This window comes from Exophiala mesophila (genome assembly GCF_000836275.1).
Source record: "Exophiala mesophila strain CBS 40295 unplaced genomic scaffold supercont1.3, whole genome shotgun sequence".
NCBI lineage: Eukaryota > Fungi > Ascomycota > Eurotiomycetes > Chaetothyriales > Herpotrichiellaceae > Exophiala > Exophiala mesophila.
Genome location: NW_015622506.1, coordinates 2,183,269 through 2,194,688, shown reverse-complemented (window position 1 = coordinate 2,194,688; position 11,420 = coordinate 2,183,269). Strand labels below are relative to the sequence as shown.

At 50.5% G+C, this 11,420-nt stretch overlaps 4 protein-coding genes across 4 annotated transcripts; 2 read left to right on the top strand and 2 right to left on the bottom strand.

The window, feature by feature from the left end:
• Positions 1–1,589: 1,589 nt before the first annotated feature.
• PV10_04389 (uncharacterized protein) lies at positions 1,590–3,152 on the top strand (the record flags this gene model as incomplete). The annotated part of the gene is made up of 1 exon (XM_016368937.1): positions 1,590–3,152. The coding sequence occupies one exon, from the start codon at positions 1,590–1,592 to the stop codon at positions 3,150–3,152; it is 1,563 nt and encodes a 520-aa protein (XP_016224725.1).
• Positions 3,153–3,322: 170 nt separating this feature from the next.
• Positions 3,323–6,258, bottom strand: PV10_04388 (uncharacterized protein). The gene is made up of 3 exons (XM_016368936.1): positions 5,857–6,258; positions 4,031–5,803; positions 3,323–3,979 (listed from the first exon to the last, which is right to left on the bottom strand). The coding sequence occupies exons 1-3, from the start codon at positions 6,077–6,079 to the stop codon at positions 3,432–3,434; spliced, it is 2,544 nt and encodes an 847-aa protein (XP_016224724.1). The 5' UTR covers positions 6,080–6,258; the 3' UTR covers positions 3,323–3,431.
• Positions 6,259–6,466: 208 nt separating this feature from the next.
• Positions 6,467–7,761, top strand: PV10_04387 (uncharacterized protein). Its single transcript, XM_016368935.1, has one exon. The coding sequence runs from the start codon at positions 6,507–6,509 to the stop codon at positions 7,188–7,190; it is 684 nt and encodes a 227-aa protein (XP_016224723.1). The 5' UTR covers positions 6,467–6,506; the 3' UTR covers positions 7,191–7,761.
• Positions 7,762–7,819: 58 nt separating this feature from the next.
• Positions 7,820–11,265, bottom strand: PV10_04386 (uncharacterized protein; the record flags this gene model as incomplete). The annotated part of the gene is made up of 2 exons (XM_016368934.1): positions 7,820–11,195; positions 11,252–11,265. 2 exons carry the CDS (start codon positions 11,263–11,265, stop codon positions 7,949–7,951), a joined length of 3,261 nt encoding a protein of 1,086 aa, XP_016224722.1. The 3' UTR covers positions 7,820–7,948.
• Positions 11,266–11,420: the final 155 nt, after the last annotated feature.

Here is an 11,420-nt window from a genome sequence, read left to right as displayed (position 1 = left end):
CAACTGCTGTGTCGCCCCTTTTGTCTTATATGGCTCAAACGTTCCAGGTAGGTGGACTTTGCGATATTTGGAAATCACTTTACCCAATGCCCCAGAGTAGTACACGGCTGTGTTGTAATGCTGATGGTCAAATCCACTGCATTCAGCATATCCCAGGTACATGTCCATTTTGTATTCTCGGGCTCGATCGAACAATCTCCGAATATTGGGTGACTTGGCTATATCTCCATCCACTTCTTGCTCAAAGTACTGCTCCAAGTCGTCACCTTCGAGTAAATGTCGTGGGAAGAAAGTGACTAGGGCCAGTTCAGGGTAAACAATCAGCTGGACCTTTTGTTTATGTGCATCATCCATGAGTCTCAGCATCCGTTCAACTGTCTCCTCTCGATGCGAGTCTAGATGAACCGGACCCAATTGTGCTCCTGCCACGATCAACTTACGTGTTGACTCGGCTGTGGTGATAGGAGACATGTTGTCGTCTTGCGTTGAAGCCATGGTCAGGTGAGTCTGGAATGAATGCTTTGGTTGGTGTGAAGCCTAAGGTCAATAAGTTATATTCGATTCATACGTCAAGACCAACAACAGCGACCATAACATAGAACTTGGAGTGATGAGTTGAAGCCAAACGTAATTATCAACCATCACGTTCCCACATGGCGGGTTCACAGTGATAAGACCATTGTCGCCGAGTATGACGCCCAGAGCACGCGGTTATCCGCTCCCCACCCGCTCTCCACTATACTGGGTAAAGTCGATAGACATTTATCATGTGTACTTACGTCCTGTTGCACTCTACCTTACGGAGTACTTTACTGTGTGTTATATAGATACTCTTACCCCGCTGTCGATTGATATTGAGACCGCGCTTGTCTCAGCCACTCGGCCAACCCAATCGAGCTTTGATCACACAGCTGATGGGGATAATAGATATCTAATTCTACCTCGACAGATCTCAAACCCGGTCCTATTCCATGCCAGCAGACCCTTGTTGACATAGGCGTGTATCGACATTGCCCCACAACATGGTGTCTCCATAATAAACCCATTCCCAGTAGATAGCTGCTTGACCACCAGCAAAAGGTCTGGCCACAGATGGAGGTAGTGTTCTAACGATCGGGGTTTGGTCCCAGCCTGCCAGTCCCAACTGATATATGAAGGTCCAAAATATAGACTGTGTTGCTGAAATGACAATGTTGCCCAGTACCTCTACTCATTTTTGTGTTGCTTAGACAGTACGATATCAACAATATGAATAGCCTGATCAGAGCAATCTATCGTGGGAGTCACATGACGATGACTCTCTTTCCATATCCCAATTTCATACGGGATTGTCCGCCTTTGTGGAACCCATGGACATCAACGATAAAATTCCTTATCGTCCTCTGGAAACCACAGGCTTTGTGGGTAGAGGAGACTTTCATGAGTCAAACAACTGGCATACTGACAATGTGACTCAGGTACCTAGAGTCAATGGGTTGTAAACCTAGACAGATATCAAATCCTCTATACCCATATCCCTTCTGTATTTCACATCTCATCCTCCCAAGCCTCCCAGTTCAAGCCCCGGCGCCAGCGCCAGTACAAGTGCCATGGCAATATCTCAATACTTCCTCTCGCCTATTCTAACAAATCCAACCTTATCTTTTTTCTTCTTCCCTGTAATCCTCCTGACTGTTCGTTTCCTATATCGTATCTCCGCCTTTCATCCGCTCTCTCATATTCCAGGCCCACTACTCGCACGGACGACTTCTCTTTGGCTGACATACCATGCCTGGATTGGCGATGAAGCCAGCACCGTTCATTCACTTCACGCCCGATATGGCCCTATAGTCCGCACCGGACCATACAGCATCGACATCCTCGACGGTGACGCATTGGCCACAATATATACCGAGAAAGGTGGCTTCACCAAAGCCGACTTCTACTCTAACTTTGACATTGATGGTCATAAGAGCATCTTCTCCGAAACCGATGTCTCTCGGCGAGCTCCCCGAGCCAAAGCAGTGGCACATCTCTTCTCCACGTCGAGTCTCCGGCAGGGCCAAGATGTGATATATAAATGTGTGGATCGATTCGTGGATCGACTTGCTCAAGGTTCTCGACCAGAAAATAAAGGCAAGCCACTGAACGTGTTGAACCTGACACGAGGCCTCGCCGTCGATGCTGTGTCGTCGTATCTCTTTGATGATGCCTACGGAGCACTCGACGAAGATTCTGTCCAGAATGAGAAACACTCCGTCCGGCATGAGGTGAAAGACTCAGTCCACTCGGACCAAGAAATGAGCGCCAGCGGAATGGTCGACTGCTTCGTCGCCGTTGGCCGGTTTTGGTACCTCCCCAGCTGGGCATTCCAACTCCTCGAACGCTTCGACGCATGGTGGAACACCGAAGACGAAGTATCACACAGCCTTACACTAGTCGACGAATTCGTCGCCCGCGTCGTCTCACAGGCCGAAGGAGCTATCCAAGCCTACGAGAACGACGTCAGCAGCCACAAACAATCCCCTCCACCAGGAACATATCCTGCACGGATGCTGCTGGCTGGATTCACACAGTCAGAGGTGCGCGCACAGTGCAAAGACCTGATCTTCGCGGGGACGGACAGTACGGGTATGAATGTCGCTTCGATTCTCTTCCACCTGGCGCGTAATCCGGAAATATACCGTTCTGTTCGGGAGGAGATCGTCCAAGCGAACCCGACGTTTGACGAATTGCAATCATTGCCGCGACTGCGCAATGTAATAAAAGAAGGGTTACGTATCTCTATGGCCAACCCGTCACGACTGCCGCGTGTGGTTCCAGCACAAGGTTGGATGTTCAAGTCGACATTCTTTCCTGCTGGGACGGTTGTGAGCTGTACGCCCTACTCATTGCATTTCAATCCAGATGTGTTTCCGGATCCATTCGAGTTCAAACCTGAACGGTGGGAGAATGCGACTGATGAGATGGTGCGTGACTCGATTCCGTTTGGTCTTGGGCTCCGGCAGTGTATCGCCCGCAATCTCGCCACGGTCGAGTTGTACTGTGCTGTTGAGAGAGTGCTGCGTGCGGATGTACTTGCTAGAGCTCGCACCGCCGATAATCACATAAACATCTTGGAGTGGTTCAATAGCAAGGTGGTTGGTGAAAGAATTGATTTGGTTTGGGAATGATCAATCGATTAATTGGTGGGAAGGACCTTGGATGGCTGCAAGGGGCGATAGATATGACTTGGAGGCTACTGATACATGCTATACACTTAAATGGCAAGGGGTTTATACGAGTTGGTCTGATTAAAGAGCCTCGAGCTTGGATCGCCTAGAAGTCATACATGAAATGTAGATCCGCATTGCTTCTAGTGAAAAGGATTGAATTGAGTATGTAGTACTAAGGCCTTTCCTCCTGTGATCGTGTATGGAGATTCAACAAGACCTACCGATTGCTCGTCTGCTTTAGAATTTGTCGGACAAGACCTTCTTCAACTTTCCACTCTGAGCCTCGTATTTTTCCACTTTGGCATGACTGGCCATGGCCTTGTCTAGACACCATTTGATCCGCGGTTTCAGCTCACTAGGCGTCCCCGGTAGATTCGCCAATGTCTGCAATTCCGACTCGTACTTGTCCACGTTCTTGTTCTCAATTCCAATCAGCTGAGTGAGAATCGCAAGGTCCAATCGTGCTTTGAGCACTTCGTCGTTTGTTAGATAATCAAACGCTGCCATGTATACTGGTTTGCCTGGCTTGATACCGTATGGCCGTCCATTCTGCGATGTGATGGAGATGAGTTCAGCTTGCTCCAGCGCCTGAAGTGTCGTCTCGCCATCTTTGAATAGATCGTTGAGCAACAACTCGTTGTACTTTAGTGTCTCATTGGTCGCCAACTCCTTTATCAGAAGCCAGGCTTGTTGAGGCGTCCACTTTCTCGTTGCCACATCCACGTCTAGGAGATACATTTTCAGAATCTCTGAAGCCGACTGCTCGATGATCTGTTTCACGGCATCTGTTTCGTTGTCAGTAAGCAAAGTCAATCAAATAGTAACAGGACACATACTCCTGGGAGTCTCCCCCGTTCTGATCCGTCTGGCCAAGAATTCCAAGTCTGTTAGACGTCCTCCAAGCACCTGAATCACTCCATCGAGTTCCTCGAGATCGTTCTGAACCTGCGATGGTGGCTTCTCTTCTGAAGACGTGCCAGGAAGCTCTGATTCAGCATTTATATGTTGCAGCACAAGCTTCTTGGCCACTTCGGGTGTGCAATCACTCAGGGTAATCTGGCGGAACATCCTATCAGGCAGAGCCTTGCTCAAGGACTTGGAAAATGACACGTCCGTGGTCAAAAAGATGACGTGGGCGATGTTTTGAGTCGTCAAAGCTGCCGCCCACTCGCCTAGTTTGTCATAGACCATATTGGCAGAGCCTTCGTTACTCTTGTGGAGGAAGTTGTCAATGACAACTACTGGTCGGAATTCGGGGTGGGCTTCTAGCCATTCGTCATCCGACATGGCGGCATCCTTTTCGTCCTTCTTCTTATAGCTCAGGGCGATGTTCTTCAACGCAGCGGCGGTGCTGCTCCAGATCTTGCCTAGTTGAGTCTCCAAGGTTTCAGAAAAGCCAGTCTTGGTTCCAATGGTACCCATGGCTGCGAGGTCAACCATGCTGCTGATGCTGTTCATCCACGAAAAGACTGGTTTGTAGCCCACCTGTGCTGCTGCAGCGGCAATGGTATTGCTGTCGCCGCGAGCTTCTTGGATTTTCTTGCAGTCGATGACCAATTTATTGGGCCGATCCTTGAGCGCTTGGTCCAGGACAAGCTCCTTTTTGCCCGCACCGCGTGGTCCCTGTACCACAATAAAGGTGTCTGCGGTTTCGATCATCCAAGTCTGCAGTTGCTGAATGGCGTCGTTGCGATCCTCCCAGATAACCCGGAGACTATCCTCATCGCCGCTCGACTTCCTAAATCGAATAATGTCGTAGCCCCGAGTCAGTTGCCTTCGGATCCATCGATACAACGGCTGCTCTTCCAAATGGAGGCCATGTGTGACGTGAAGCTTGATGAAGAACGTTCTGATGGGGTCGAAAACGGTTACGGAGGCAGCAGTGAGGAGTGCGACGACGATGGGGATGACGATTCGAGGATGGCTTGTTAGCCAATCCCATATCCAGTTGCTCTTCCTCTTTGACTCGTAACTCAACTTCAGTAAGGTGCCTGCTTTTCCACCACCGTCCTCAGCCAACACTACAAAACCGTGCATACAGTTCTTGGCCATGGTCGCATATCTGATTCGCGTGTAGTCAACGTAGGCGTATTTGGGGACAATTTTGGAGTCCGAGGGTTGTGGAACAATCTCAGAGATTTTGCCATATCGTCTGAAGAGAGAGTAGATGGTCTCTTGAGTCAAATCCGCTGCTGAAGACTCCGGGGAGGTTGGCATGAACTCGACCTTTACTCTGTTACATGGTAGGCGGTACAGATCTTCAATCCAGGGCCTACCCTTGACGAGGAAAGCTCTGACCCTCCGGAAGGGGTTGAACCAGGGGTGGATTGGTTTTTCTCGAAGGTATTGCTTCAGCGTGCTCTCGAGCTCTTTGGGGGTGATGGCTCCATCGTGTGAAAACTTGACAAAGGCGCCTCCTTCGCGCAACCGAGGAAGGACTTGGACAACCTTGAGGGGGAAGTTGTCGGGGAGGGCGCGTTTGACAATGCTGTTAGGATCGGCAAGAGCAATATTGGGATTGTTGACTTTTGAGAGAGATTGAGCTAAGAATTGGTCGGGGTTTAGGTAGGGGATGCGACTGAGCCATTGAAGCTTCAGAGGAAATACATCTGGCACTAGTCAGTGTGGCGAAATTGTGAGAACAAAGAAGGAATTATCTTACTGTCCAAGAAGAAGATGCCCTCGTTTGGCTTGGTGAGGATGTGACCTGTCTTGTCCTCACCTGCCTCGTTGGTGGCCCATCTTCTTCCAGGGAGGAAGGCAGCAGCCGCTGGTCGAGGCTTGGGCCTGGCGACGGTGTAGAATGATTGTCTTGCTATCTGGGTGCTGAATGTGGATATGTTAGAGGGTCGCAAAGCCCCTCGCCAGGCTCTCGAGGTCAACATTGTGCTATCGTAAATAAGTGTGTTGTGAGGGGCACATGCTTATGGAGCTCGGTCGCCTGAACGCATGATGGGGATCTGCTGAGGCTTTCGAAGCTGGTAGCTTGTGCTCTGGGGTGTTGATAGGTGTTGTGAAGGAGGATAGATGTTCTAGACGTCGTCAAGTTGCTATTGAGGACGTCTCATGACCAGCAACCTCATGTTGTCTGGCTCGAACCACGATCAAATTGCACTTTCTCCAAACCCGATGACGTCGCGAGACAGATGTGGCGGTGCGATGAGATGTGGCGCTTCCAAGTGGCTGACAGACAAATCGCATTTGCGCCTTCCCTTTTCTGGACTATACTCTCATAAAAAGATATCCGCAGCATCTACTCCTCTAGACACAAAGAACCATCACAATTCCTCTCGCTATATCTTACCCTTCAAGATGGGATGGCTCTGGGCCTCCAAGCCGAGCCCCGAGTCGGAACAAGCTCCCGTTAAGTCGGAGTTTTCGGAAGAAGCTGCAGCATCAAGGCCAACTGCATCGACCTCAAGTCCCGTTCAAGATCCCCCCTCGAAGAAGCCGCTGAGTCGCGATGAGCAGAGCGCATTAGAATGGGCAAATCTTTTAAAAGAATTCCAAGCGGACGAGTCACGGTCATCGGCCAAACGTGTAGAGGCTCGGACGGCGGCAGAGCCTACACTCGATGTCTCGCCCGACTCCCTCTACCCAACCACGATGACCTGCCAGTCGGCCTTCAACTACGCCATGTTCTGTAACATGTTCTCGGGTCAATTCCTCAACGTCTATCGATATGGCGAGTTTAGGTCGTGCTCAAATCACTGGGAAGACTTTTGGCTGTGCATGAGAACGAGAACGTGGGCTGATGCGGATCGTGCAAAGGCTATTCAAGACCATTACAGAAAGAAGGCTGTCAAATACAAGATGGGTCCGAGTAGCGAGGATGTATGGGAACTCCGGACTGAGCCTTTAAAAGACGCAATGCAGGGAAACCTCGAAGAGTTGGAGGCTAGAACAGCAGTCTGGAAGGCTGCCAATCCAAATGCTCCAGACCCGTTCTCAAACGAGCGCCAAATCGAATATGAGCACACCACAAAAAGTACTTGAAACAGTGGCCCCCCCCAATGCGGTCATGATTTATTGCAGAAACGATGATGCGAAGGAAACTCTTGCCTTCAGCTAACCCGTCTGCAGTCGGTGAGGATGTCCACAAGGCCACCTAGCCCCAACCAACTCACCATCGCCACGAATGAGGATGGATCTATCCCTTATGAGATGTGTAGACGTTGGGAGGAGTCGTCATCTACCCACGAGCTCCCCCTGACCTTGAGGTCCTGTGCTTTTCTGTCTTGGAAAGTGCATACTCGAAACTTTCGACCAAGCTTTCCTCTCCTCTCCTCTCCATGAGCGCTAAATCAAGCACAAAGGCAAGCAGGATCTGATGCATTTCGGCAGGCTGGCCAAAGGTGTTCCAAAGGACCATAGTCACACGATACCCTCAAGATTGAACTGGTCAACCAACTCAACCAACATTGCATCGAGACAACGTTATAGAGCTTGTTTTCCGCGCTGGGGTCTCAGGTCCAAGACATCTGAGGAATGACCTAGGGTTCCCTGATTTCAATCTTTAAGGATTAATTAGATCTGAGAAGACATCCTATGGACACGAGCTCGAATCATCGTCAATGTTCACGAGGCACAAAAGAAGTGTAATTCTAAAGGATATAGTTTATTGCCCTGCCTCGAAGTGTATTCTCTATCGAACCAATTATCCCCCCAAACCCTGTCCGAGTCTACTATGCCAATTGCCAACTGCCAACTTCCACCTGCACGTACTCACAGGTCGATATGTGCTGCTGATGTATCTACTCCATGGCGTTTCTCGCACGACGGACGTGTGGATTGGCTTGTGGAGCATCATCCTCGTCTTCCGACCTGCTCCCCTCAATTGCCTCGCTAGCGTTCTCATCGTAATCAACATCATCGTCATCTTCGTCCTCGTCACTACTTTCCCCAGTAGGGCGCATACCCATGGCGCCCATGCCAGAAGGGTCGTGTTCGGACTGAGATTCGAGTTCGGGTCGTCTTCGTTTCTCAAAGTCCTGTGCGTGAGCTGCTGCAATGACAGTGCCGACTCGGGCCAGGGCGCGCATGCCGGGAGTGCGCGGCGAAGGGTCTTGCGACATGTGGCGTTGACGTAGCGACGGCGACGAGGTAACTTGCTGCTCGAGATCGACACCGGTGGCGTGAGGCGCTTCCGCGGACGTCGACACATCCGTCGTGATACCGGATAGAAGTGTGCCCGAAGCGGATGTATCCACATCGGCCTGTGCAGTCACTTTCTTACTGCCGTATTCGGGGGAAGTGGGAATGTCGTATGGAAGCTGCATGTCTCTGGAAGCCCGAAATTTGCCCACATTATTACAATGTTCATTTTCGACCCGGAATAAGCTCCACATTCCTCGGCGTAGGACTTCGGCAAGACTGACGAAAAATGACATGATGGCTGAATGTTGAACGTCGGCTGTGAAAATGGCAAAGAAGATCCACTGCTGTCGGAGAACAACATCAGCAATCATGGCAAAGTAGTAGACCCAGACTTTCTTGTAGGCCAGCTGATCTCGTAAGAATGGATGTTTGGCCCATGGATTCCCAAGCGAGAAGTCCATGAACACGTCCCAAAAGGATGTATATATGCCGTTTATTGTTGCGAAGACGATGAAGGCTGCTCTCGTCTGCGGCGTCTTGTCGATTCGATAAATGGACAAGGTCATGTAATAGAGAATGTTGCAGCAGTATTTGGCAAAGTTGGCCAGGTGAGGGAACCAATTCTTCGAGTCGTAGTAACGGCGGAGGCACTGGAAGGAGCGCCAAACTGCTGGGAGAGCCGCAAAGAAGCCTAGCAGCCTTGAGTGGTTGGAATTACATCTGCTTGGATTAACCCAGTTGTTGGCGTAGAGGCAGAAGAAGACCTCGATCTGTCCCATGGCGTATGTCTGTGAACAGTACATGTCGCCCAGGAAGAAGTCACGGAACTCGACGGGATAAAGTCCAGCAAACAGGAGTCGCCAGTTCGAGTATCCCCACCACTTTCGCGCATGGGGATAGATGACCTTGAAGGGCAATGCCATGATTACCAGGGTGATGGCAACCAATAACACGGGCCAAAACAGAAAAAAGGTGTTTTCTGTGGTCTGTCGAAAGTTGAGGTAAATGAAGATGCCATTCAAGAAGAGAAAAAAGCAGGGTAGCTCGGCCAAGGATCTCCAGTCGAGAACATGTCGGGTATCATATTCGAACACAAAGACGTAATTGACATGTGCCTTTGACCATATTCCACAGTCGAGCACGAAGATAAGGAACAACAAGACCGCAAGGAAGTAGCCCGCATAAAGCTGCAACAGGTAACTGGTTTGGAGGGCCATGACTGGGTCTGAGCCAAAGAGGCGATCGCAGGCGTCGACAAGACCAGCAATAGCGAAACAAGAACCGGAGGCGACATAGAGCCCATTACGAAAGGTAGTGGCAGACTGATCGCCATTGGTCAATCGGGAACGGAGCTTGCGGACAGCGATTTTGTGATTTCCACGTTCAAAGTATCGAGCGTAGAGATCTTCGACAGCGATGAGGTAGTTGTCAACAACGTCGCTTTGGACGAAATAAGCCGTGTTGACCTTTTCGGCCATGTATCGGAGAGGAGGTCGAGCCTGGACGGCTTTATCGTACTTTTTGTTAATCTTTCTAAAACCCGTACGATTTAAGATGGCGTATGACTTGAGCAACTCGAGCGCGCGGTAGAATTCCTGCAAGGCAGATTTTAGTTTAGATTTGGCTGTGTGGTATGAGACGGAATTGGCGTTTTTGTGTCTGACATAGTCCTGGCCAGCATTTTCAATCCTCGCGCGCGCTCGGGGGTCTGGAGGGGAACTCTGGCCGATCATGGCGGTGGATGTTTTGCCTATGGTGTTGCCGAGGGAGAAGGTGTCACCAAGGTGCTTTCTTTTATGGTCGGGGCCTGAGCCATTGGGCTGGGCGGTAGATTTGAGAGGGGCGTTTGGGAAGGCAGATGCAGGAATGATGCCGTCGAGGAGGGCTTCATTTGGGGCATGACGAGATTGCTTGGCGCGTTGAATATCTGCAATACGTCGATCTCTCATTTCATGCAACTGGTGACGAAGGACCTGAAGTCTTTCCGAGGCTTCTTCTTCTTTCGACTTGTAAAAGGCTTCGATCTTGACCAACTCACTGTCGAGGAAGGCAAAGAACTCGCCCTGCCTGGTGTCGAGCTCTTTATAAGCGTTCAGCTGAGAATCGGTGATTGTTGGGGACTCTAATCGATGTGCCGTGAAGATTCTCCTGAGTCTTGACCGGGGAAAGGTGTGAGAGGTGGCACCAGAGGCGGAAGTACTCTTAGTCTGGCCGCGGTTTTTGAAGATTTGCTTTGCCAGGTTATCGCGCTTCTTAGGTGGAGGACGGGGCTGGTCATCATGATACGAATCTGATGTGCCAGGAAGCTGGGCACTTTCGGGCCGGCGAGGGACAATTTGAGCCGAGTCATCATTTTTGGTCTTTCGACTTTGAGCCGGACTGAGGGCGGGATCGGGCAACTCTAAAAGGTCGAACTCGCCTGGAGTTTCGTCTTGTGGAGGTGAGCCAGCGATGCTTCCATAATTCATGGGGCGACTCGGGGTGCCATGGCCATCACTTTGAGCATGTTCCAAGGGCTGTCTTTCAGGGGAGGACCGGGTACTGCGCTCGCCGTTGTCCAGACCTCCCTGTATCAGGATTGGGGGAGACTGGGCAAACAAAGTTCGACTTTCCTGTCGATCGGCGACTGGTCTGTCGCCATCTCCCGACGTGTCTTCTTGGTCTTGCTCCGGAATAGTGGCAAAGGTGTCACCGGTGACGGGTCTTCTATTGGTGGTGAAGTCGTAATGGGTGAAGGGCACTCGTTCGGATGAGTTTTCGGGGAGAAGAGGAGGTCGAGCCGGAGTGGCGGGTGTTCTGTTGACGGCTTTGAGGGCTCGAGAGACTGCCTTGATTTTCTTTTTGCCAGCCTTGTAATTGAGGTACTTGACTCTCCATTCCGGAACAGCGTCCTCTTCTAGTTCTCTGGAGGGAGTGACATGGTTAGATGGAGCGATGTAGCATGAGAGTGTAGTACTTACTTTGCGAATTTCATGGTTTGGGTCGAAATTTGGTGAAGACCGTTGGAGTTGGTAGGTACGCAGCCATGCTCATGCTATAGATGCGTGCTGGCAGAGCAGCAAAATGAGGAGAGTCAGGTATGAATATACGATGGAAATAAAAGTCAGAGCCAGCTGGAAGGAGAGCTTG

Excerpts from the sequence above, each read along its gene's own strand:
- PV10_04388 (XM_016368936.1), bottom strand. The coding sequence starts at position 6,079 with ATGTTGACCTCGAGAGCCTGGCGAGGGGCTTTGCGACCCTCTAACATA. Across the intron at positions 5,804-5,856 it reads GGGCATCTTCTTCTTGGACA|ATGTATTTCCTCTGAAGCTT; the intron begins GTAAGATAATTC and ends GACTAGTGCCAG. Across the intron at positions 3,980-4,030 it reads AACGGGGGAGACTCCCAGGA|ATGCCGTGAAACAGATCATC; the intron begins GTATGTGTCCTG and ends ACAACGAAACAG.
- PV10_04387 (XM_016368935.1), top strand. The coding sequence starts at position 6,507 with ATGGGATGGCTCTGGGCCTCCAAGCCGAGCCCCGAGTCGGAACAAGCT.